Here is a 27160-nt window from a genome sequence, read left to right on the forward strand (position 1 = left end):
ACTTCTAAAACTCCTTTCTCAATTTCTAGCATGTATAGAAAATATGATTCAACTAGAATAAAGACTGAAGAAGAAGCCTTTTCAAGTAAGAGGTGCTTAGAATGGTTCTATGAATATGCAGGTAGGTAATCATATCACCTAAGGCTGAGCCTCATAAAAATACAGAGTACTTTAGAGGAAACTAAAGAATTGAAAAATGAGTACTTTTCGAATTTGGTGTGTGTGTGTCTGTGTGTATGTGTGTCTTCCTGTTTTCGAGAGGGAGCACAGTTGAAACAAATCACCAAAGGTTCTATTTATAGCCAGCAGCTAAGCCAAAGAATTCAGAACACTAGAAGGGAACTGAAAAGATGAAGTGTACTTGGGAGAAGTACTCTGGATTGCTAGGAAACCTGTTGAAAATGCTGGTAAGGGGTGGCTGCATGGTTCATGCATCCAAGTTAAAATAGGCTTTGTTGCTTTGAACCTTTATGCGGTGCAGTGGATTTCTTACATCGTGTCTCTATTTTGAAAGATCATTTGGCAGACAGTGTTGGTTTTGTCATTTAAAATATCTTAAAAACAATCCCATTTTTGCAGTTTATTGTAACTGGTTGAATAATATTGAAATAAAAGGTTTGTTTGTTTGTTTGGCTGTGTATGGTGTAAAAAAGGGGAAAAAAAAAACTTTCAGGCAAGTTTGAACTGAAGGCTATTTTACCGTTCCTCTTCCGCATCAGATTTCTATCATAACGTATCCACCTGACAGTTCAATGATCTTCAAACCGATTTACTCAATATGTCTCTACTCCCAATCAGGGTCTATGTGTTGCCTGTTGTCTATAATTTGAAGAAAAAAAAAAAAATGAGCAGATCACACATGTCATTCCCTAACGATCTGTTACACCCTTAACCCCACTTAAAAACCCCTACTACCTGCGGGAGAAAAGACAGCTAACTCACAGTGGTCCCTTTGCCTGGAGTGTTTTTCTCCGCTTTTCCGTTTGACAAGCAAATGGTACATCTCTTAGATTAATTAGCTTAATAACCTTCTTTGTACTCTTACAGGAAGGACATTGCTCATAACTGGTTTTGATGTCCTTTTCTTGGGTATCAGAATGAGAATTCTTCCTGAGGCCAGTGTTTTCCTCCTACCCCACGTTTTTCTGATAAAAGTCTTGCCCTCTTTGGCCACAAAGATTGTTCCTGGGGCTGGCAGGTAACCCAGATCAGGACCATCAGAGAAAATGTCCTGGGGTTTTCCGATTGAAACTGGAAGAAGAGCGTCTTTCTTTTCTTGTGGTAGACTTGAAAGGATGTGACCCTGATTTCCTGTAGTCTTTTGGATTTTTGTGAGCTACCCCAGTGTCTTTCTAGTGAATTCTCTTTCATCACTTGAACTAATTTGAGCTGGGTTTTATTTGCAGGGATGGACACATTGTGTAAACACACATGGTATTAGAATTTATCTGTTTTTCATGTTTACATCTTGAAAGCATGACTCTCTTGAAGACACTTTGTTCCTAGTCAAAGTAGTCGGCACGTTTCCAGGTGTTCAGTACTTGGGTCTGAGTGATGGAGCATTTTCTCGTGTTCCTGTCACTTTGATTACGAAAATCTCTTGCTTTCTTATATTGGTTCACATTTATTTTTATGACATGTATTATAAGAAGGAAAGTTTAAACAGAAAAAGTACACTTAATCCCACCACCATCGCACAGCCATTTTGATACTGTTATGTCCTTTATAAGCAAATATAAATTTTTCCATAGTAAAAGCCACACTTCTGTTTTCCTTTAAAAAGAAACAGTACAGTTTTTCCTTCTTGATTGCTCTTCTCTGGTTCAAAAAGGTGACATTTGGGATAAAGATTAAGCTACATTCTTTAGGTTCCTTGAGACCCCTGCCAGGTGATTCGTTGTGGGGTTCATTACTGCAAGAAGTTTCTGTGGTATGGCTCCCTATTTTTATACCCCCCTCCCTTTTCTTTTGTATCTCATCAGGAAAAATGGCTTGAAATTGGGAATAACTAAATCTCCACCTGGTACCTGCTTTCATTTTGTAATATCCCAACCACATGAATAAAAACTGTAGATCAGTATTGTTCAGGAAAAGCACATGGTGAGGGGCCCCAGGAAGGTTGACAGGCTGTGCTCCGGGCCAGTCTGGGAACAGAGAGTGAGGTGCGGGCCCCAGTGCCTGGATGAGGGCCCTCCCCTGTGGGATGATTGTGTCCCTGGGAGATAGCCACCTGCTGTGGGTTGACCCCTACACTGAACAGAGTGGAGTGGAGGGCGGTAGGGGACCTTGGCCGTGCAGTCCCATGACACAGATGGACCTTTGTTCTTCCCAGAGCTCTCAGCTCCACCTCTTGCCCTGACCTCTGCCCTCCGCCCTCCCGTAGCCTGAGCCTAGCCCTCCTTTGCACCTCTTAGGATACAGCCTCTTGGCTTTTAAAATTCCTGTCAACTCAGTTTCTGATTCTCAGAGATTTGATAAATGAAACTCCCTCAACTGGGGCTCTTGTCCTGTTCTCTGTGGTTATAGGTTTACTCACTTTGGTGCTGTGGTACTCTAGTCCTCTGACTTTAGAAAGTGTTGCTGAGGGCAAGATTGGGGAAGTGTCTTGTTTAGACCTCTGTCTGAAGCTGGAATCTCATTTCTTTTTCATTAAAATAACCAGCTATACATAAATAATTTATCTAATAGCTTTCACCCTCTGAAATATATCTAAGAATAAGAGGTGAGAGCAGGTACCCAAGTGCCAACATTTAAGTCACACTGAAGCTCACACATGTGAGTTGTAAAAGTTCTGCAAGTCCTGATTGTAGGCTCTTCATCTCTACTTTGAATTAGGTCCTGTAGCAGAGCTGTGTTTTGGTTTAGCAGAGTGGGGCTGGGGGTCAGGAGCAGTGGGCTGTGGGTGAAGGAGACAGAGTGGCCCCTTTCGCCCCAGTGATGCAGCGTGGTGCGATTATGGAAACTGCTATGATGGTCTTGGGCCGTCATGAAAAGGTTAAATATATTTAGGTAGGAGCCCCTACTTAAAATAGCAGTGAAAGTGGGAGGACTGCTGTTTTCTAGATTATTGTCAGTATATCTACCTTCTAAATGACCTCTAGTATCATATCACTGCGGCATTCCATAGCTTTTAAACCATCTCCCTCAAACCTACTTTTAATCTACTTTGTGTTAGCGAGTGGCCTGTTTGTTAGATTGTTGTTTATTCACTAAGTCATGTCTGATTCTTTTGTGATCCCATGAACTATTCCCCGCCAGGCTTCTCTGTCCATGGGATTTCCCAGGCAAGAATACTGAAATGTGTTGCCATTTCCTTCTCCAGGGGATCTTCCCAACCCAGGGACTGAACCTGTGTCTCCTGCATTGCAGGAGGATTCTTTACCGCTGAGCCACCTGGGAAGCCCTTTTGTTAGATTAAGATTGCTCAATTCTACAGATAAATGATAGTGTCAGTACACCCATAAGCCCAATGAACAGTGTGATTACAAATAGATCTAAATGTATGCATGGGAATGATAATGAGAAAAAAGGAAAAGTTATTGGAGATAACAGGATTATGGGTAGCCTTTAAGTAATGTTGACTGATAAGCTCTGTTTTAATTTTTTTAGGATAAAATATTAAAGTAATATGAGTCATGCCATTGCAAACCATGCTGTTAAAACCTTGTTTTTTATAAAATACACAGATGCATATGGCATTGCATAAAATGTGAAAAAAAAGAAAAAAGCATAGGAAACTTAATGTCACCACTGCCCAGGGTACCTCAGCAAACCTTTGAGGGCCTGCTGCATGCCAGGCTATGGAGTGCGTGTGGATGGTCGAAGTGCTGTGCTTGAGCTCATTTTGTTGTGTGGTAAACAGACAAATGGAGAAGCGCCATCACTGTGATGAGCATTGACAGGGAGGGGAGGTGGGGTTGGAGAGGGTATGAATGGAACAGCCAGCTGGGAGACCCCCAGGCCCTGTGCCCAGGCAGGGGAAGGGCAGGTGGCTTGCCAGGCTCAGGAATAGGTAGCAGAGAAAGAGGTTTTTTTTTTTAGATCACAAAGTATAGAAACCAAAGACAAAAATTTTTTAAGATTGTGAAGTGCCTTTTTTCCCCTCAGCTTTGTGTAACCACCTTCCAGTGAGTCCTGTCAGTAGATACTAAAAACTCATCTGTTCGTACAAACGGAACCTCTTAGCAGGCTAGAAATAGATGGATACTTCCATCGGATATCATTGCTCTTTAATCTCATAGCTCAAATACTTAACGGTAGTGGAATGAGGGTAGGGACTACGAAACATGGAATTCACACACACAGTGACCTACAGTGGAGTAGTGTACAGAATATCAGCTGGGTGTTTACACAGGAATATTACCAGATGGTAAAATAAAGCAGGATACGGTCTGAACCATGTGTGTAGATAAACAAGTTCAGAACCACATCTCACTATATATTTGCACATACACAAATACATAGCAAAGTGGCCCAAGAGTATACATGCCTGCCTGGTAAGGAGAAGAGGAAGGCAAGCTTTCTCTTTACTTCACTTGGACTTCTCTGTTTGAACGTTTCACCATATGAATGTATTCATGTATCATTTGTATAATATACATGAGTGTGCACATGTAGGTATATGCACACACATGCATATATACGTGGTATAGTCACTCAGTTGTGTCTGACTCTTTGTGACCTCATGGACTGTTGCCCACCAGGCTCCTCTGTTCATGGGATTTTTCAGGCAAAGATACTGGAGTGAGTTGCCATTTCCTCCTCCAGGGGGTCTTCCCAAGCCAGGGATTGAAGCCGGGTCTTCTGCCTTGGCAGGCAGATTCTTTACCACTGGGACACCTGGGAAGCCCATGTGCACACACAGACCCAAATGGTAAAATGCCAGCTGTACTCCCACTTGAGTCAAGACTGAGGAGAGGGTGCCCATTCTCACTCTTTCTTATTTACCATTGTTTTGGGAGATTATTAGCTAATCTTGTTAGATAAGAGAAAGAAGGGGCATAAATACAGGGAAGGAGGAGGCAAAAACAATCATTCATTGAAGATGAAATGATTGTTGGGCACCTGGAGGCCAAAGAGAAATGCCTGAAAAACTTATAGAAATAAATATGTATATATTTACTGTGGCTAAAATTCTATAAAATAGCTCATTTGAGGAAGGATTTTTAAAGAAATTCTTCTGGGGTGTAGGGAAAGGTTAGAAGGAAAACTTTTGCTTTTTTAGCACTTTTATTTTCAGTTTTACTTTTAATTGAAATTTCATATCATTGTATGTATTAATGTTGCCCAAAAAACTAAATTAAAAATTAAGTAAAGTCTTATTTGATTTTCCTGTAATAAGACAAAATTAAGGATACATTGAAAAACATGTAAAACAAAAGGAGAAAAAAAAAAAAGTCCCAAAAAAGGTAACAGATTTGAATTATGTGAAACGAAATTATTTGTGATAAAATAACACATTTGTGATTAAGAGGAAAATAAAGCAGGCAGAAAAAGTATTCGCTCTGGCTAGATTATGTGGAAGAGCCTGAGTTTGGATTTTAAGAGAAGCCAAGGACTAGAAGAGAGAAAAGTGACACAGGACTGACCGATAAGCATGCAAGGTGGATTTAATTGTCACGCTTTGTTGAGACCAACCACCTTATACTTTGATCTAGTTATTACTTTGTATTGAAATTACTCTTGTGCTTTATTTCCAATGTTGGTGGGCAGGGACCATGTATTATTCCTCATCAGCTACTTCTACAGTGATAGCTCCAGGATGTGCCCAGTTGATAATATTTGAATAACAAAGGCATTTAGATGGATTCTGCTGATCTTGGCAGCTTGGTACATCTGAAGGCTATGGAAGATTGTAGAATGATTTTTGTATTCTGATATCCATCCATTCATTCAATAAAATTTATGGAGCAACTACTTCATGCCAGGGTAGTAGGTTGAGATTATAAGAAGAATTAATAGCTCTTACTCTGTTGGAATTTAGAAGGGAAGGTAAATGAGCTGGGACTTGATGCAAATGTGGGTACAGCATTCCTAGCATTGCATGGGGACTGCCTGGCCTGGCCTCCATTGGCGGGGGTGGGGAAGTTGGGAAGACTGCCTGTATGGTTCCCATCTTCAAGATGGAAGGAGCTCACATGAGAAGAGGGGAGAGGGAGATGGACTGAGGCCCCACGAGTAGTACCCCGTGTAGTACCATGCAGTAGTGCCACATGTCAGGGTGTGTGTGCGGAGCAAACCGTGGGTCGGTATTTCTGGATCCTAATTTTTATTCATTCAGCAATATTTATTTGATTCTTTTATTTCCGGGAAACTTGATTTGAAGGTGGAAAGTTACGAGGCTGAAGAGGAAGGGTGGCTATAGATCATAACCTTATTTGATATGCCAGAGACTTTGGACTTCATCCATAGATAGCAGGGAGTTTAAAATCAAAGGATTTTAAGCTAGGATGGAGTTTATGTTTGAGGTGGACCCTCCAGGTGGCTGTGTGCAGGGTGAGTCAGAGCAGGGTGAGGCTCTGGAAATAGGGAGACCCCGAGGGTACTGCTGTGGTCATCTAAGTGAGAGAGTGACGTCTGCATGATAAGTCAGCAGTTAAGAAATATTTGGAAAGTAAAATTGGCAGCACACTGGATCACTGATTGACTCTTGAGAATGTAGGAGAAGGGTGCTACGGGATGAGGCCTTCTGTTTCAGGTGGTGACCCGGGTTGAGACACTACGGAAGGATAATCCCAGCTACTCCAGGGAAGCCACATAAAACAGAGACGGACTGTGTCTATTGGATGTGGTAATTAGAGCTGATGGGTGGCCTTGGCAAGGGGAGTTTCCATGGAGGGAGAGGAACAGAAAACAGTTGCTGTGGTTGAAGAATGAGTGGGGATGCAATAGAGCTGGGATGTGTGGACATTTCTTTCAGGAAGAGAGAGAGCTAACATGGAGTGTGAAAAAAGGGCTATTGCCTTGTGTAGAACAAAAAGACTGCTTGATTTTTTTTTTTCTGTGTAAAAGAGACAATTATATTACTTCCCAGTTAATTTTATAAAGAATATTAGGTGGTTTTTTACTGTGTTTCCAAAATTTATTTTATGTGTTGAAATTATTATCAAAATAAGAATAGAGATTTATAAGCTACTTTAAAGAATAGAAATTGAATACCTATAACCTTATCTTTAGATATCAATTATATGTACATCTATTTGTAGGTTGAAGGACTTGGCCATAAATTGATGTAAATGATTGTGCAAAGCAGAATCCTTTAAAGATAGAACTTAAATTCTAGAATATTTTTCAACTTACACTTGGTAATTTCTTCCTTCAGAAAGAGTTTATGGTCTTTAGGTGTTATTTGATCTTAATAATAAGTATTTTAACAGTATAATGCTACAGTAGTAGTAATAGTATCTGTACATGGTTAGATTTACTTTATATAAATTGCATTTCATCACAGGTACTGATGATGTTGTAGGTCCTGAGGGCATGGAGAAATTCTGTGAAGACATTGGTGTCGAGCCAGAAAATGTAAGTCTAACTTACTAATTTGGGCAAATCAGTTGATCTGATTTTGTCTCTCAACAAATAATGCAACAGTAAAGAAGTAAGGATATGTTAGTTTTTATGAGGCAATCTAAGAAATAAGTTCCATTCTGAATTGGTTTGTAAAGCAGAACTTTTTTTGCAGTTGATATGGTATAACTACAGTTAGTCATTTTTTTTCTCATTTAATTTCTTAATTTCACTGATCAAGTAACTGAACTAGACGTTTAAAAAGTGGAGTGTGCGTGTGGACCTCCGATGACAGATAACTGGGGACTGGTGGCACTGTGTCTGTTTGTCCTCCTCTGAGGTTGTTCCAGCCTAATGTAGAGTTTGTCCAGGACTTTGAATAATTAATTATTTATAAGAGTTTTGAATAGGTTGTAATTATCAAGGATTTTTCACAGCTTTCACTTCCAGTTGAATTTAGCTTGGAAAGTGATTGATTTTTAGTGTAAAAGCCCTAAGTATTTCCCCTAAAAAATTCAATTAGAAGTTTTTTACATGCTTAATTATTTTTGCCTAATTCTTATCATCATGTTATTATTGAATATTTTTCCTATTCCCACATCTGTCTTACTGTAAAATGAAAAAGTATATAAATGCCCTGGCTCGTTAGCTGTACAGTTTAATATTACAGCCCCCAGTTTAACAAATACTTCTTACATCCTCAATGAATTTATACACTGGTAGAGCTCCCAAGGGATCATCCCTTTCATCAGAGTATTGGTGAGATAACCTGGTGCCCATGCTGATAGGTCATGCTCCTGGAGATTTCACAAAGAAATTTTATTAAACATTTTTTGTTACCATTTCTATGCCTTATATCTTCCCCACTTCCTCCCAGTAACACTTTAAATTTTCTAAAGAGCCTTTGGACTGATTTTTGCCTTGTATTTTTAATTTGAATGTGATCTAGTTCAAGTTGTTGTTCAGTTGCTAAGTCATGTCCAGCTCTTTGCGACACCATGGACTGCAGCATGCCAGGCTTCCCTGTCCTTCACTATCGCCTGGAGTTTGCTCAGATTTGTGTCTGTCGGGTTGATGATGCTGTCTAACCATCACATCCTCTGCTGCCCTCTTCTCCTTTTGCTGTCAGTTTTTCCTAGCATCAGGGTCTTTTCCAGTGAGTGGGCTCTGCATTAGGTGGCCAAAGTTTTGGAGCTTCAGTCCTTCCAATGAATATTCAGGGTTGATTTCCTTTAGGATTGATTGGTTTGATCTTGTAGTTCAAGGGACTCTCAAGAGTCTTCTCCAGCACCACAATTCGAAGGCATCAATTCTTTGGTGCTCAGCCTTCTTTATGGTCCAACTCATATCCATATGTGACTACTGGAAAAACCATAGCTTTGTCTGTTCAGAACTTTGTTAGCAAAGTGATATCTGCTTTTTAATATGCTGTCTAGGTTCGTCATAGCTTTCCGTCCTGTGAGCAAGCGTCTTAGTTTCATGGCTGCAGTCACTGTCCACAGTGATTTTGGAGCCTAAGGAAGTAAAATCTGTCATCTTTTCCCTCATCTGTTTGTCATGGAATGATGGGACTGGATACCATGAATGTTGAGTTTTAAGCCATCTTTCTAGTTCAGATGTCTTGATACATTATTCAGATTGGTGCAAAGGTTTGGGGACAGCTGGGTCAGTAGTGTTGTGCTTAATCTGGTCCATAGCCAGAAAAGAACGTAGACAGAAAAGAACATTTCACTGACTTCAAGAAGGAAGTTTTCTGACAGGGAATGAGCTAAGGTTGACAAGTGTTTTCTGGAGGGTAGTATAAGAGGGGCGAGAGTGAGCTGGCTCAGAGGAGTCCCAAGTTTCTACCCAGGGAACGGCAGTTAGCATGTATCTGGGGGGTGGGCAGCAGGGCCTGATGGTGGGGAGATTGGGAGGTGTCAGGCCGCAGGTGTCAGAGGGATTAAGTGGGCATCTGCTCTCAGGGGAGAAAGGCCTATTGGGTGGGAGGAGTGCTGCAGCTGTTTCTAAGCAAAAAACTAGCAAGGCCCAGCTCTTTAAAGTTCCTCACCCCCAGATACCAGTGAGTGTGTGTGTCAGTCGCTTAATCGTGTCCGACTTTTTGTGGCCCCATTGGACTGTAGCCCGCCAGGCTCCTGTGTCCATGGAATTTTCCAGACAAGAATACTGGAGTGGGTTGCCATTTCCTACTCTAGAGGATCTTCTCAACCCAGGGATCAAACCCTGATCTCCTGCGTTAGCAGGTGGATTCTTTTACCAATGGCACCACCTGGGAAGCCCCCAAATACCAGAACTCAATAAAAAAATAGTTGCTATTATTATCTTTTTTGGTAATGATGAGTCTTTGGTTCTCCATTTCTGTAGGAATAGAAATAATCTTGAAATGTTGAATCACATAGAAGACTAAAAGACCCAATTCAGACTATTATTCCAAAGTATTTATTATTGTATTTCAATTTAAGATGCCACTAATAGAAATTTTATTATTTTATTCATCACTTAAAGGGAAAAATGTTAAGTAAATCTGATAAGCCATCAGGTATGGATGCATCCCAGTTTTAGAAATTGTTTGAAAAACAAACACTGAAATAGTTTTTTTTAAAGGCTTATCTATATTGATAAGTGAGCACTTCTAAGTATTTAAAATCCTCCCCTTGCCTGATATTTATAGCTTATGAAATTTAAGCAGGCTTGTAAAATTCAGGTCAGCTTTCATTTACTAAGGTAACGATGAAGTTCTTTAGTTAGCTTCTTCTTGGCTGTCCTAGGGAGAGGTCTGTTTTGTGTAAAGAAATTCCCATTGTGACAACTGCTTTGGCTGTTTGGCCTCATTACATGCATACTGTGTGTGTGTGTTCCTTTGCCATAACTGTTTTGTTTTTTTTTAACTTATCAAGTGTTTATGCAGAATAGTTAATCTTTCTAATAGAAGATTGAGTATAGATACTGTTTGAGAACATATCAGGTTTGAATTAGAAAGTGTATATGTACCACGTCTTCTTTGTCCATTCCCTTGTTTGTGGACATTTAGGTTGCTTCCATGTCTTGGCTTGCCTCATTTTTTTATGTTATATCACCCTGATTTCCTCTCATTATCACCATCATCTGACCCAGTTGGGCACCATCTGACCCAGATTGTAGTTTAATGGTGTGGGGCAGTTCTTCTGGTGTAAAGAAATGAGATTACCAGCCAAATGCCACGTTTGCTTGTCCCCAGCCAACTGTATTACAGGAACATGTATTTTCTTCCCATTGCCCTTTTTTTTTATTACAACAAATAGACATACAGCCGTTCAGGGTATGTGTGCTCTCCAGTTGAGAACTCGAGTTCCCTTCTGTATGAGTGACTATCCAGAGATTGCCAGCCTTGCAGAGTGGCAGGCTGGTCCTAGGAAGGCCCCATCCTGCTTCGTCACCTCGCCAGGAATGGCATGCTTTGTTTTTAAGTTACTCCTCATCTTGCCTTGGGTCTTGAGGTAGATGAGGTAGGAGGGCTTCCTCCTCTCTCCCTAATCTAGAAGGCCTCAGCTCTGTCCTTGTGTAAGAACCCCAAAGAGCTTGCAGCTGGAGGCATCTTCAAAATGTAATTTTGTCTTTTATACCTTCAGGTATTTATTAAACTCTCCATAACTATCTTGGTGCCACCCTTTTTTCTAAAACATCTAAGTGAAAAAGTGATGAGCAGTGCCACAAACCAGTTGTCACAGTTGCTCACATCAGCAGAGTTTCAGAAGACCCACTAAAGGCAAGGATGGTGCCCACTGAGAAGTGACTGAGTGGCAATCTGTTCAGCCTGTGCTTGTTGCGGGCACAGCGCCATAGACGTGTAGTGTTGGGAAAGTGAAAGAAAGTGAAAGTGAAGTCGCTCAGTCGTGTCCGACTCTTTGTGACCCCATGGACTGTAGCCTATCAGGCCCCTCCGTCCATGGGATTTTCCAGGCAAGAGTGCTGGAGTGGATTGCCATTTCCTTCGCCAGGATCTTCCTGACCCAGGAGTCGAACCCAGGTCTCCCGCGTTGCAGGCAGTGCTTTACCATCTGAGCCACCAGGGAATGTTGGGCTACATTAAAATCATCTCCCCCCCTTTAGAGTTGAATTTACAGATATGTCCACTGTCTGTCCCACCACCTACCTGTTGGGTTTTAACACTCTGTTCTGCGCGTCTCTCTTCATTTTCACTCAAGTCTTGGAAACTGTTCCATATTTGTGTTGATGGCTCCACTTCATTTGTCTCAATAGTGACATCGTTTTCCTTTGTATAGAATGTGTTTAGCAAAGGTGTATTAAGTCGTCCCTTACTAGCAGGTATTTGGTGGTTCTCAGTCTTTTACTACTACAAATGGTCCTGTAGGAAGTCTTGATGCCTGTTCAGCTTTGTGTACATGTGTAGGTGTATCTATGAGATAACTTCCATAAGTGGAACTGCTGGTTCCAGTTTTGATACTGCAGAGCCAGCCTTTGGAGAGGTAATCCCTTTATACTTTCACCATCAGGCATCACCAGAGGTCACGTTTATCCAAACCCTTATCAGCAGACTGAATTATCAAACTTCTAGATGTTTGCCAAATTAAAACTCATTTTCGAGTTACCCTGTTCATATTTCAGTGACTAAACTACTGTGAACATTTGGTGTGATGTTAATGTATTTAATTGCTGAGATCTATTCTCCTGATTTGATTGGTCTTTCTGCTTTGTTTTGTTTTAAACAGGTAGTTATGCTTGTCCTAGCTTGGAAATTGGATGCACAAAATATGGGTTATTTTACTCTACAGGAATGGTTAAAAGGAATGACTTCTCTACAGTAAGTCCTGAGGCTGCCCTGGGATGGGGATGGGAGTGGGGGTCCTTGCTCTCCCCTGGCTGATGGCCTCCCTCTGGTACCTCATCTGGGTTGGGTGACCCCTTGGGGGTCTGGGCAGGCTTCATCTGTGGTTACAGGTATGAAGGCCAAGCCCCATTTTCATATGTGGAGGAGAGGGCTATTATGGATAAATTTTAGCAATTGAAGTTTTTATATAATGTACACTGTTTATTTTAGTATTCTTCTAGAGCAGCTCAATAGAAATGGATCATCCTTTTCTCATATATGTGAGCCACATTATATAATTTAAAATTTTCTAATAGCCACATTAAAAAAAGGAAAAAGAAACAGGTAAAATTTATTTTAATGTATTTTACTTAACCCAGAATATCCAAAATACTATCATCCTAACATTAATCAATATTTTAAAAATCACTGAGCGATTTTACTTTTTTTTTCATATTGAATCTTCGAAATCTGGTGTATATTTTACATTTATGATACATCTCAGTCTTCATTAGCTGCATTTCAGGTGCCCAGTTGCTGTGTATGTTTAGTGGCTACCATGTTCGACAGCATAGGTTTAAAATCATAGTGTTAGCATCTGGTTTATAGTTGGTGAGAACAGTTGAGTGAAGTGTAACTTACAAGTGAAGATATTTATCTTTTATTCAATATATTCTCACATAGCTTTGTGAAAATTTAAAATTTCATTACTCTAGTGATTAAAAATTAATAATAATAAAGATTCTGTTGATGTTACTTGGTGCAGAGTTGAGGAAAAAATCAGTGGTTTTATGTATTCCCTTTGTGCTTACATGCATGTATGTCTGTGTGTGTGTGTTTGCTAAGAGTTTCACTCAGGAAAACATAAATTGTCATTTTATCCACTGAAAGATACAAATGAGGTGAATGATGAAATGATATTAAAAGAGGAAGTGCTAATTCTTGGGATAGTATTGAATAACTGATCTAAAGTACTTGGAATGGCTTTTTCTTTTTACTTTAAGTAGGAATAATAGACTTGTATTAAAATTGGAATTGAGTGGCTTACTGGTTTTATTTAAATAATTTAGAAATTTGTCAACTTTTAATATCATTGTCCCTTTGTCGTTGGTAACAGTACTTTATTTTCACTGTGCTTTAGTACACTTTTATGAGGCCTTTTCACTGTTCTCTTATTTGATCCTCACACCTACCTTGACAGATCAGACGTCATCCTGTCCATTTTACAAATGAGGAGACAGAGGTTTCAAAGGGGTATGTGCTTTGTGATGGGATTAGGGGTAGGAAGAAAACCTAGGACTTCTGATTCTTCGGTCACATTCTTCCTCTAACAACTATTATCTGATGACACATGCATTTTAGGTAAAAGTCAAATCACCCTTTTGCAAATACACTTTGCTCAGCATGCTCTAGAATTTTGGGGTTAAGTCTCTGGGATCTCATAGGATTGTGTTCGTCCTGTTGAGAAATATCTCCTCATGATGTTAAGCCTACTAACTCTTGTATCGTTTTCCTCGCTGCCTCTTTCTGTTGCTTTCCGGATAGAACACAGGATGGCTGCTCCTTTTTAAGTACCCTTGTAATGATGAATGCAAGGTTAAATCAAGATTTTATTCAAGGCTTTAGAGGAGGTATCATCAGCATTTTTTCAGGCACATTTTCATTTGTCTTAGGGTATAATTTCCCATTTTTATGTAGTTCTAGGTTTGTTTTTACGTTTGCCTTTACAGAAGAATATTACCCAGTGCAAGGCCTTGCTCATGTTTTGAGGATCACGTTGTCTGGGAACTGAACTTTGCGGTTTCCTGAAAGAAGCCGTGCCTGTATGCTCTCGGGGTAGGGGGTGCTCCACAAGCGCTTTGTTGGGAACTCTGCTTGATGCTTTGTGTGACACAAGTGGTGCAGGTGGATTCCCAGAGAGTGCTGCCACTCAGTCCTTGAGATTTAATGTGTAGTAACAAACCTGATTCACTGCAAAAAAAAGAGGAATCTTCTTCCTTTTTGTGATGTGAAACTCTGAGAGTAAGTTTCCTCATCAGTGAGGTGAAGATGATTACTTACAATAACCTCTAAGGTTCTTTGTAGTTCAAAAATAGTACAATTTCAAGTTTTATGAATTTCCACCCCCCTCTCCCTCGTGCCTCCCTAAATCTATCATTTGTTCAGCAAATATTTGAGTGGCAGTGATGTGCCAAGCACGGAATTCTAGGTCCTGGGGAAACAAAAGCCAGGAACAAGACAAAGTCCATTTGAGGTAGGAGCTTGGAAGCAGTGTTCAGCCAAAACATCCAAAAGTAATAAGGTCACTTCTGTTTATGCTACTTGTATTGTAAGGTATTTGCACCCAATAAATAAGAAAGCTCAGAGGCCAGTCTTTTATGTCTTCTAAAGATGGAAAATAATCCATCTTTTGAATGATCTATTTTGTCTTCTATTTGGAATTTCTTCCTTTTTTCTCATTTTGGGTTTATTAAACCTGTCAAGTGAACTTTCTGGACTCAAGAGGAAATTAAAGTGTAAAAAAGAGACTTTTTTTTTGAAGTTACTGTACTGTGGGTGCATGCTAGAAATAGGAAGCCCAGGGGTTTTAGAACCAGGGAGTTTTGAATCTGCCACTTCCTGGATGTCTCTGGTAGTGTCCCTAAAACCAAGAAGGTTGAAGCGATGGAATATGGGGCACCCAGAAATCAGTCTCCTGGACGCTGTCTGGAGGAGCTGCATGCTTGGCCTCTCCAGGGCTGTATTTCGTGATTCTTGGAAGAAGCGACGGCAGCTGGTAGGGAAGGGAACATTTATCTCCACGCTCCTGCGATGGTTCTTAAAGAAGGCACAGCTCTTATTTTGGCCCTGCCATGTGACTTGTGGGGTATTAGTTCCCTGACCAGGGATTGAACCCATACCCCAGGCAGTGAAACAGAGTACTAACCACTGGACTGCCAGGAAATTCCCAGCTCTTGTTTTAATTGACTGTTTTATTTTTTGTCTTGTTCCAGCATGGGGGTTTAAGGTTACCTCTGATGAATTAAGCTTATAGAGTATTTAAGCTAAATAAAACAAAACCAAAAAAGTATGTTAGCCTTGTAGCTAACTATAGAACTGATGATGGGCTGGAAAAATACCTCTGGGCTGAGTGAAGGGATGAAGGCTGTTCCTGGGTAATAGAAGAGAACTACCTTTGAGTGTATAACCTTTGAAGATTATCCTCATTCTTGTTACTTCTGACTATGTTTCAGCAGCACAGTTCAAATAAGCAGTGATTCCACAAAATGTGCATATTTTCTTCTGGCATATGATGCCCCTTAGCAGCACGGCACTGTCACCCTGTGACTGCCTCATTCTTGTATGTGGTACACAGGAAAGCTGGGGGAAATGGGCTGAATGATGTGGCTGCTTTTCGAAGTCTCAGGCCAAGCCTGTTGCTTCACATCTTTGTGAAGCAAAGCTTCACTGAAAGGAGCTGTCTGCAGATGACCTTGTTGAGTGGCCACTAGATGGCAACGTACAGTTCAGACAGGGTGACTCAGCGAGGCGTGGATCCCTGGTGGGGGTTAGTCCACGGGCTCTATGGGACCAGGCCCCTTTTAAAGCAGATTAAACTCTCTATTTGGAGAAGGAAATGGCAACCCACTCCAGTATTCTTGCCTGGAGAATCCTATGGACAGAGGAGCCTGGTGAGCTACAGTCCGTAGGGTTGCAACGAGTTGGACAGGACTAAACGACTACTACTAACACTAAACTCGTTATTGACAGCATCATCTCTAACCTCTCTTTAATAGACACAGGAAGTAAAAGATTGCTTTGGGCATTTTACGTGTGACTCTCCAGACCGGCTCTGTGCGTCTTGCAGTGTCAGGACATCTTGCCAGTGTCGGCTGGACTGACTCCGCAGCTCGCTGTAAAACTCCACGTTCACCTTGCGGCTGCGCTGTTTTCTTTCAGCTCTACAGTGGTTCCTGCTCTAGGATCTGCTGAAACAAGCAACTACTCTTCTTCCTTTCACTGGGCAGAACTAAACTAAACCAACTGGCCCAAATCTGGCCGCTTTCCTGTGGTTTTGGTCCTTAACCTTTTTTCCAAATGAAGAGGAGAATTCCAGTCTTAGGTGTTTGGGGGTTAGCTGTTTCCCTTCTCTTTACTCCTCCCCCATATTACTACTAATAAAATATTACTCATATATCTATGGTAAGAAAATCAAAACGTAGAGCAGAGAGCCCAATACACAGTAAGCTCTGCTCCTACGCCTGCCTCACAGGTTCCCACACACTGCTTTCTCATGCATCCTTCTAGCCTCCATGAACCCTGTGGGTTCTGGCACTAACTGTCTAACTAGGCTGTCACTCAGTGTCTCCCCCGCCCTGCCATTCCTAACCTTTTTCCACAGAGATCTGGAGTAGGCTTTTCAAGATGGAAGCCTGATCATGGTAACTCTCATGATAGGAGGTAGCTTCCATTGTTTCTAGGTATTCAAAAAAGAAAACATCAAACAAACAAAAAACCCCACTGTGGACCACAAAAACTTTATGGTCTGGCCCTACTTCTCTTTCAGCTTCTTTTTGGACCATATTCCCTTTTACTCTATCTAGTCACATGATTTTCTTTTAGTCTTTAGGCTTGGCATGTTGCTAGACCTTTATGCATACTATTCCTTTAATCTAGAAGGTCCTCCTCTCCAAAAACATCTAGTTTCCATTTATCTTTCAGCTCTCACCTTACAAGTCAGTCCCTTAAAGAAGCCTTTTCTGACTTCTAAAGTTAGCCTAATTTTAATCTTTTTTAGTTTTCAAAGAAATCAAGGATATTCTAAATTCTTGTAAACTCAGATGTGAAACATTTACTGTAACTTTTGACTTTTAGATATTTTATCATCTCAGTACATCATGGGAAGCTTTTTGTAGATGGCTACAAAAAAATTGCAGAAATTTCACAATTTTAGTGCTGAAAATAAATCAGTGTGTTCTATAATGAACTATATTTTGGTTTAATAAAGTATGTAAAATCATTGCATTGTTAATACTTGTAATATGTATTATCTATACTTGGTAGGAGGTAAAAGCTCTATAGGGAAACACAGAGAAACACATCCAGCATTGAAAATCTTTAATATTGCCAGTGAAAATGATGACTCTTGGTTCTCAATTTTAAAGGCTAGTATTAGGAACAGAAAGTTAGCTTGTAACAATATCCAAATAGTCTACTTAGGAAAAAGACTGTGATGCTACTTAAGAAAAAGACCCTGATGCTAGGAAAGATTGAAGGCAGGAGGAGAAAGGGATGACAGAGGCCTAGGTGGTTGGATGGCATCACTAACCCAATGGACACGAGTTTGAGCAAGCTCCAGGAGATGGTGAAGGATAGGGAAGCCTGGCGTGCTGCAGTCCGTGGGGTTGCAAAGAGTTGAACACGACAGAGTGACTGAACGAGAGAAATAAACAGTGTGTCACTTACCTGTGAAAACAGGTTGTCATCACCAGGGCTTCCTGGAGAAATAACTGATTTCAAGTCTAGGTGAACTAGAATATCTTGTGTCAGAAAGCGAGGATGCACTCAGAGACTGATGGTGGGGACGTGTCAGAACGACACTGGAAGGACGGTTGTGCACCATGAAGAATGAGGACAGTAACAGATTATAACCCTGAGTAAAAGGCAGAAGTCCTTTAGTCCGAAACCAAGAAAGGTGGTGAGAGGAGCTCTCTTTATAGAAGAGTTCGGGCCTATAAGTGTAAAAGCATGATAGAATTAGAAAAATCACCATTTTGCATCCTCAAATGTAAAACTGATTTAGGCAGGGATCATAACAGATGCTGAACCCACCTGGTGATAGGTTGTTGAGGAACAGGATTGTCAGTCTCAAGGTACCATCCTCAAGGTTACACACCATTTAGAAGGGGCCAAGAGTACCTTTAAGTGGAGATAGGCGGGTACTACCTTCACCAAATGAGTCATCTTGGTATCACCAGTAATGGAATGGACTGTCCTCATGGGAGGAGAAGCACATAGCGTGGAGTGTTCTTACCATGAGTGCTTAATCTAAGTGTAATCATAGGGAAATTATCTGACAAACTGAGATTCTGCAAAACAACTAATCTGGTCCCTTCAAAAATGAGATTGTCAAGAAAGACAGAAAAAAGGCAGGATGCCTTCTAGAAACTAAGGAGATAGACACCTGAGAGCAGTGCATAAGCCTTGACTGGATCTCTGATGGAAAACAGGAGCTGGGGGAAGATTGGGACATCTGCATGTGAGTCACATGTTAACATTTCTAGGATATTAAGAGTGATGATGGCATTGAGGCATTTAGGAGTAAAGTGGCATTATGTGGGCAACTTACTTTGAAAAGGCACAGAAAAAAGTGCTTGTATGTGAGAGCACAGATATGACAGTGTTCATGGTGGACCCAGGGAATGGGCACGGGGGTGCTTATCTACAGGACCCTCAGCTTTTCCGTACATTCGACATTTCTTGAAAAGCATAGGAAAAAAAGCTCATTGTGGACGTGTTCCAACTCCAGAGTTTTTATTGTCTTTTGGGATTGTGTTTTATATTACTGCCCCACGTCAGAAAAAACTCAGGTTATAATTTGCCTTTATTCTGTTTTTCTAGATGTGATACAACAGAAAAACTCAGAAATACTTTGGATTACTTAAGATCATTATTAAATGATTCTACAAACTTTAAACTTATTTACAGATATGCATTTGACTTTGCACGGGTGAGTCCTCTGGATCCTATCCAAATGTTTCTCTCTCTCTCCCCCCTCCCCCCTTTCACTGCCTTTTGAGGTTTGTTTTACATGCTACAGCAAGGAAGTTGAGTAAGCTACTCCCAGGATGCTAGTTAGAATTTCTCTTCTACACATAGACTTTCCACCCGAGCTGAGTCTGGGCAAGAATGTAGTATGTCAGCACAAAGCTCTAGTGACAGGCCTTTAATAGCTCATGTGATTGGCTTAGAAGTAATTGTAAAGGGGTACGTCATAGACATTGTTCTAAACAGCTCTTAGGTAAGCTTGGAAAAGCTTTTCCTTCTCACGAAACAGTAAACCTTCACCCATTGAGTTTCCTGGAATAAGGTAGTCAGGTCGAGGCCAGTTTCACTTGGGGTGCTGGATCATACCTGGAAATCATTTGAATTGCAAATGTAAGCTAATTTCAATGGGCAGGATTCAAATGTAGTTTCTAGTCATCATTTTGAAAAATGATCATCTTGTTTGTCACACAGTGAACCAGGCCAAGTTTGTGATGGTGGTTCTACCAGAGTGAAATAAAGCTGTATTTTTCAGCCTGGTCACCACAGGTAGTGAGTAAATCCTGAGGCACCACTTGGCATTGTGTTCATTCACTGTCCACGGCCCGTACATAATGATTATGCTCTATTGCAGGATGGTAGTTTTCTGTTCTGTTTGTGTGTTTGGTGGGTTCCGGCGATTAGGCTTTCTTGACTGGTAATTTTTTTTAATTTCTTTTTTTTAAGCAGAGAACTCAGTAACAGTTTTTTTTTTTTTTTGTAAGCAAAAGATCCACCATGTGGATCTTTTCACTTTTTCTTCACTTTGGCTCTGTTAGTTTAGCCAAAAATTTATTTGCTGTTGAGCTCTGGTGCACCTACAGCACAGCCGTAAGTTCAGTGTGGTGTCCTCACGTGTGAAATTTTTGCAGCCTCAAATAAAATTAGGACATGCATGAAAATATATAGATGTTAGAAGTGATACTGTCAAACTCAGATGCAGTGTTTCACTCAATGGCATTTATATAATTGTATCTAGAAGTTGTTGGTCAGATGCTTTTAGAGTAGATGCATAGTTTCCAGGATTAAATGTTTTCCTTCTCAAGATTTTTTTCTTCCCTGAGTCAGCAGTGTCCTATCATATGGCTGAAGTTTTGTTTAGAAGCATCTTGCCTTTTCACCAGAACAACTGTATTTTCTAACTTCCTTGTTTGGGAGTGAAATTTCCCCACATATCCACTGCTTTAGAACTGGGCTCAGTTTTCCTTCAACCTGGCTGTGTGTCCCCTTCTCAGTCTGTCACACAGGCTCCTTCCATTGCCTCTCTCTTGAGCTTCTACTACATCCTTGGGGTTGAGGCTGGGCTCATGGCCTGCACTGCTCCCATGGCCTCTTGTCCACGCCCTCTCCCTTCTCACCAGGCACTCATACCAGCAGGGCTTGGTCCGTCTTCCCGCAGCCTTGGGCCACTTGTCCACCTTCAGCCATGAACACCATCGCCTCCATGTGAATATAGCACTTCAGTCACCGTGTGGACATCACAGTTGCTTCCCTAGCAGCTGAGTGATGCATGGGATGGTTTCGTTCTCCTTCACCAAGGAGTCGGGTGAACTGGGGCCCCCTGGTTGCTCAGCAGTAGGTCCAGGACCTACTCAGGCTACACACTCAGGCTCTGGCTCCAGGTCCCATCTCCAGGTTCTCCCAGGCCATTGCAGTCCAGTCTCATCCAGGCTTCCCCTTCCACAAGATGTCTGTGCTCTGCTGACCATGAACTAGCTGTTTGCTGAACCTGCCGCCTGCCCCTGCCTTTTGTCATGCCAAGCGCTGTCTGAGCCTTGTCTGTATCCCTGCTGCTTGCTCCATCACCAGCTTCTGGACCAAGCCGCCTGGCTCCACCATCACATAGGATCATCACTTACATGGCCCTCATGTCCCCTCTAGCTTGGCCTGGGAGTTTAGGTCCAGGCCTGCATTTTTTCTGACAGTTTAAGGGACTGCGTGTTTTCTTTCTTCCTATCTCTGGTAGCAGCCTGCAAAAATCTTTGCCTTTTAAGGAGAGTATCAATAAATATCAGTGAATTAAGCCCCATTATGTAAAGCCCCGTTATGTAATGCTGAATAACAGCCACATCATTACCAAATAGATTCAGTTCAGCTAAAATATGCCCTAAGATGAATTTGTTACTGAATTTGTTTTATTTAGCTGTATCCCACAAGTTTTGAGGTGTTAAATATTCATTTGCATTCAGTTCAAAATATTTTCCTGTTTCCCTTGTGATTGTTTTAGACCCATTGATTATGTAGAAGTGTGTTGTGTTATTTGCCAACTACTAGGATTTTTCCACATAATCTATCATTAATTCTGCCATGGTCAGAGAACATGCTCTGTGTAGTCTCAGTCCACTAACAGGTATGGAGGTTAGATTTATGGTCTGAAATGTGACCAAATGGGTCTGCTGTGATGAATATTTTATGTGTGCCCGCAAAGAATGACTATTCTGTTGCTGTTCAGTAGAATGTTGTATAAATGTCAGTTAGGTCAAGTTGGTTGGTAGTAGTGGTCAGGTCTTCTGCATCCTAATGATTTCTGCCTACTGTTGTATTATTTGCTGAGAGACGAATATTAGACTCTCTGACTGTAATTACTTCTGTTGTTTGTGTCTTTTCTCATTTCACCGTATTTCGAGGCTTCAGACTAGATTTAGATATATGTAGTATTGTTAAGTCCTCTTGAAGAATTGACCTTTTAGCATTATGAAATGTCTCTCTTTATCTCTGATAATATTCTTTGTTCTGAAGTCTACTTTGTCTGATAGAAATATAGCCATTTCTGCTTTTAAGTAAAGTCTAGGTGATATGTCTTTTTTCATCCTTTATAAACCTGTTTGTGTCTTTATATTTAAAGTGGGTTTCTTTTAGATAGCATATGCATAGTTGGGGCTGCCAGTACATGTCCTGAGATGCTTAAACCATTTGCATTTAATGTGTCTATTGATATGGTTAAGTTCACATCTCCTGTATTGCTGTTCATTTCCCTTGTTGTCTCATCTATGTTTATTTCTTTTTTCCTCTTTTCATGACTTCTTTTGGATTTTTTTAGACTCCATTGTTATCATTCCATTCCACTATTGTCTTCTTATCTGTATCTCTGTTATTTTTTGTGATTAATCAGGCTTTACAGCACACATCTTTAAATTCTCAGTCTATCTTCCAATAATATTATACCACTTCGTGTATAATGTAAGAGCCTTTATAACAGTACACTTTCATCTTGCCCTTCCGTACTTTTGGCTGCTGTGTCACACATTTTACTTATACATGTGTTACACATCTCACAATATATTGTTTTAGCCTCTTTAGGCTGCTTAACAAAGTCCCAGAGACTCAGAAGCTTATAAATAACAGAAATTTATTTCTCACAGTTTAGGAGGCTGCAAAGTCCAAGCTCATCGTGCTGGCAGGGTAGATGTGTCTCCACTGTAACCTCACGTGGTGGAAGGGAGGAGGGAGCTCGCTACAGTCTTTGTTTTAGGGGAGTTCCTCCACAGGCATGAGGACCCCACCTCTTATTACCATCACTCGGAAGTGGGGAACACAAACATTCAGTTCATAGCATATATTGGTATCATTTTTGCTTTGAATAAGCAAAAATGTCTTTTTTTAAAAAAGCAACTTTAAAAAAATTATTTATTTGACTGCACCGGGTGTTAGTTGCAGCATGCAGGATCTTTAGTTGCGGCATATGGGCTTTTAACTGTAGCATATGGGATCTAGTTCCCCGACCAGGGGTTGGACCTGGGCCCTGTGTTGGGGAGCACAGAGTCTTAGCCACTGGACCACCAGGGAAGTCCCAAAAATGTCTTTTATATGTACCCAGATATATACCACTTGTCTGTGCTTCCTTCTCTTTGTGTGGATCCATATTTCTATCTGGTATCATTTATCTTCTGCCTAAAAATTTCCTTCAGCATTGCTCATAGTACAGATTTTCTGGTGATGAGTTTCTAAGCTTTTATTTTGCCTTCAATTTAGAAGGTACTTATCTAGATAAAGATGTCTAGGTTGACCGTTTTTTCTCTTAGCGCTTTCATGCTGGCTCTCATTGTCTTCTGCCTTGTGGAGTTTCTGATGATAAGTCTGATGTCATTCATAATGCCTTTGAACATAGTGTCTTGTTTTGTTCTCTCTGGTTGCTTTTATTCTCTTTTCACTGATTTTTAGCAAGTTGACTATGGTGTGCCTCAACATAATTTCCTTATGTTTACTCTGATTAGGATTTGTTGAGTTTTTAGGCCTTTGAACTTAAACAGTTTGTATTAAACTGGGAAATTTCTCAGCTGTTATTTCTTCAAAGAGTTCTCCTGTTCTCCCTCTCTTCCTTGTGGGGCTACAGTTATACTTGTGTTAGATGCTTGATACTGTCACACAAGCTACTGATGCTATGTTCAGGTTTTTCTGTTTTCTCTTTTTGTTTCCCTTTGGGTAATATTTATTACTGTATCTTCTAATCCTAATCTTTTCTTCTGCTCACCCCAGCTGGTATATTTTCATTTCAGATGCTGTATTTTTCATCTCTAGAAATTCTGTTTGTGACTTTTTATATCCATTTCTCTTATCTTGATAATATTTTCTTCTACCATCTTAAACTTCTCAGATGTGTTTATGACAGGTGTTTTAACAGCATTGTGCTGTGGTTCTGTCATATCTGTCATGTCTTTATTTCTTTCTCTGGTTAAAGTTTTTATCTTCATTATGGGTCATATTTTACTGCTTCTTTGTATTCCTGATAGTTTTTTTTTTTTTTTTTCTGTTTTTTAATTGGATGCTGAGTATTGTGTTTTAGGTTGTTGGTTGCTTGGATTTGTTGTATTCCTTTTAATGTTGGATTAAAATTTTTTTCCTGGTGTGTATTTAAGTTACTTGGAATCATGTTGTTCCTTTGAAAGGACTGGTCCAGAGCAGCCTCAGTCTAGGGATGACATAGCCCCACCAGGAAGATAACACCCTCCTGAGGATTCCACCCAAAGCCCTGTGTATTTTGAGAATTCAGACTGTTCCCAGCCCCGTGTGAGCTCGGGAATTTCTGCAAGTTCTTCTCCAGTGTTTCTCTCCCTCGACTCAGGCGGTTTCCTCTCACATGTGCAAAGACAAGTCCTCAGCCAGCAACTGGGGAGACAGTGTGGGTCCCCAGGTCTCTCTGTGCAGTTCTACCTCGCTGGTATTTTGCCCCACAAATTATATGCCTCCTTGAAATCCACAAACTGTCTTTTCCAGTTTAGTGAGTTGGGGTTCCACTGGGCTGGGTTTGGGTTCCCCCTTCTCGCTGTAGCCTGGAAAGCACCTCCACACAGTTTGCTGGTGTCACTGGGGGGCTCATTTCTTTTTCTCAAAGACCACACAGTAGCATTTTTAAAATTTTCTGAATTACCCTTTAACCCACTCCAGTATTCTTGGGGCTTCCCTGGTGGCTCAGTTGATAAAGAATCTGCCTGTAATGCAGGAGACCCTGGTACAATCCTTGGGTTGGAAAGATCCCCTGGAGGGGAGGCTATGGCAACCCACTCCAGTATTCTTGCTTGGAGAATCCCCATGGACAAAGGAGCCTGGTGGGCTATAATCCATGGGGTCACAAAGAGTCAGACACAGCTGAGCAACTTACATTTTGGCTTCACCCTTTAATATATCTGGAAAGAAACTATAGTAAAATACCAGGAAAAGATAAAATACCCATTTTTAACATCTCTCCACCAAAATTATAGTCCTAAAGGTATGCTTGTTTTCCCCCTCACCTTAGAACCTTGTAGCCAATTAAAAATAGCACTTGATTGTAAAGTTATATTAATTTTCTCCTAAGTTTACTTTGGCTTGAGCTTACATATAGTCTTACAGATGTCAGAGAATTGCAACACTTAAGAGTTGAAAGAAACTGTGGAGGACGCTGGGTTCAGTCTTGTCACTGTGCAGATGATGAGACTGAGGGCCAGAGGGGAGGGGACAGCATGAGGGCCTGAGCTCTGTCCCTGAGCCACACCACCTTCCTGACTCAAACTGCCACTGTCCTGTGGGGTCCTGTTTCAGGAAGGGGAGGGGATAGAGACTTGGGCTGAAATGGCCAGTTCTTCTGCAAGTGGAATTTTGTCTTGAATGTTTTTATGCTTAGTGTTTTTTCCCCTAATATAAATTTTATAAACAAATGTTGTCTGGATTCCTTTAAGTAAAACAGTCATTTTTGGCTTGATTCCTTTAAAAGGACCTAGTGAGAATAAGATGGGACAAAGAGAATGAGATAAAAGACTAAATAGAGTGATATTTTTGGTTGCTCCGATGCTGGTTCTTATATATCAGTTAAATTTGCTTTTTCTGTATCCTCTGGGGCAAAGACAAGGTACTGTGCTGAAAGCCACAGATGGAGTTGCCTCTTGGGGTTCTGAGAAGGGTGAATGTTGGGCTGAGTGAGGCGCTGAGAACGACAGCATCTTAGCCTGGCTGAGAGTTGACACCATGAATTGATGACCCACTCTGGGAGGCCTTCCAGCAGCGCATCCCACAGCCTGGGTGCAGGAAGGCGAGAATGATGGGGAGGACTGAGGGAAGTTTCTAGGCTCGGTGGGGAGATGGGAGCTGAGTGGAGCTTTCTGAGTGACTGAGGCAGAGAGGCTTCTGGATGGGTAGAAGGGGGCTTTTGGGGGGTGAGAGAGAAGAAGTGCAGGGAGCAAGAGAAGGATGGGAGATTTCTTTAGGGGCGAGTCCTGGCTTTTCAGCCCTTGCAGTGAAGCTTTAAGAAGTTGTCTCGCAGGGTTTTGTGGAGGCAGAAGGTACTAGTGGGAATCCCGCCTTCTTGAGAGGTGATCCTGCGATGGTTAATCTGTTGTTAGAAATTAGTCCTCACAGCCTGTCCCGTGATGCACCCAACTTTTCCAACTGCCTGTGCTTTTATTTAGTTTTTGAGGTGTTTCAGGAAGGTGCTAGGAGGTCACATGTTAGAGCTAATGTCTAAGTCACTTCCATTTAGTGGAATGGTTGTGGATGTTACTCATAGGATTTGCTGAGGAAGATTTTGTTGGGTCTTGTGTTCAACACCCTGTTACCAGAGAACTCTGTCCAACTTTAACCTGAGATCTGCTGTGACCATTTGATTCATTTCCTCTTCTAACTTGAGTCAGTTCTTATTTCTTAACCAGTGTGTTTGTCTGGTTTCCCTCTCCACACAACCCACAACACACCAGACATAGACGGGCACACACTCTTCACTACTTGTTATACTTTTATTGTAAATTATGAGGAAAACAGAAGGCAGGCATGGGTGAGGACAGAAGTAGAAGAATATATGGTCATTTAATCCCAGGTTCGTTCCTGTGAACATCTTGTTGGCTTTACCGTTAAGGTTACCCTTTGGTTATTGCTGAATTTGCTCAGCAGTTGTTTGTAAAGTGAATTGAACTCTGAAGAGCTGAGAAGGCGGCAGATGGGTACACGATGAAATGCTCAGGTTTGGAATCAGACTCCTGGTGCAGACCCAGCTCTTATCGACAGTCATTTAACTCTTGGGCCTCAGTTTCCTTATTTATAAATTGGGGATTATAATAATGCCTCACGTAATAGGCATATAATAATAGCCTCTTGCATTACTTGAGTATTGAGTATAAGGCACTTAAAACAGTTGCTGGTTCAGTTCTCAATAAAAGTTAGCCATAAAATTAGAAATAGTGGTTGAATTTTTCTTCATTGACATTACTCAGGTGCTTGTAACCCCGTAGTGGCTCAGACAGTAAAGAATCTGCCTGCAAACACAGGAGACATGGGTTCAATCTTTGGGTTGGGAAGATCCCCTGGAGAAAGAAATGGCAACCCATTCCAGTATTCTTGCCTGGAGAATCCCATGGACAGAGGACCCTGGCAGACTACAGTCCATGGGATCACAAAGAGTTGGACACATCTAAGCCCACTAACACACACAAACCTCAGGTTTCAAATAATATCTTATCTTCCAAGAGTACAGTAATAGAATCTATACCAAATAAAATGACTGGGGAAAAGCTGTGCCAGTTGAAAGATCTTTTTTGTTTTTCTTTATGTTTTAAAGGAAGTATCACTAGTTGAGCTTAATTAAGTAATTGCCTTGCA

The 27160-nt window shown here is 41.0% G+C and overlaps 1 protein-coding gene across 6 annotated transcripts in view; it reads left to right on the forward strand.

Moving 5' to 3' along the window:
* DCUN1D4 (defective in cullin neddylation 1 domain containing 4) overlaps positions 1-27160 on the forward strand; it is an 81940-nt gene that overhangs the window by 45237 nt on the left and 9543 nt on the right. For all 6 annotated transcript variants that reach the window (XM_070791422.1, XM_019962730.2, XM_019962732.2 and 3 more), the window contains 4 exons: positions 30-121; positions 7451-7521; positions 12216-12307; positions 18914-19022. In XM_070791422.1, coding sequence (XP_070647523.1) covers positions 30-121; positions 7451-7521; positions 12216-12307; positions 18914-19022 — 364 coding nt within the window. The remainder of the gene's footprint in view (positions 1-29; positions 122-7450; positions 7522-12215; positions 12308-18913; positions 19023-27160) is intronic.

Source organism: Bos indicus, chromosome 6 (assembly GCF_029378745.1).
Source record: "Bos indicus isolate NIAB-ARS_2022 breed Sahiwal x Tharparkar chromosome 6, NIAB-ARS_B.indTharparkar_mat_pri_1.0, whole genome shotgun sequence".
NCBI lineage: Eukaryota > Metazoa > Chordata > Mammalia > Artiodactyla > Bovidae > Bos > Bos indicus.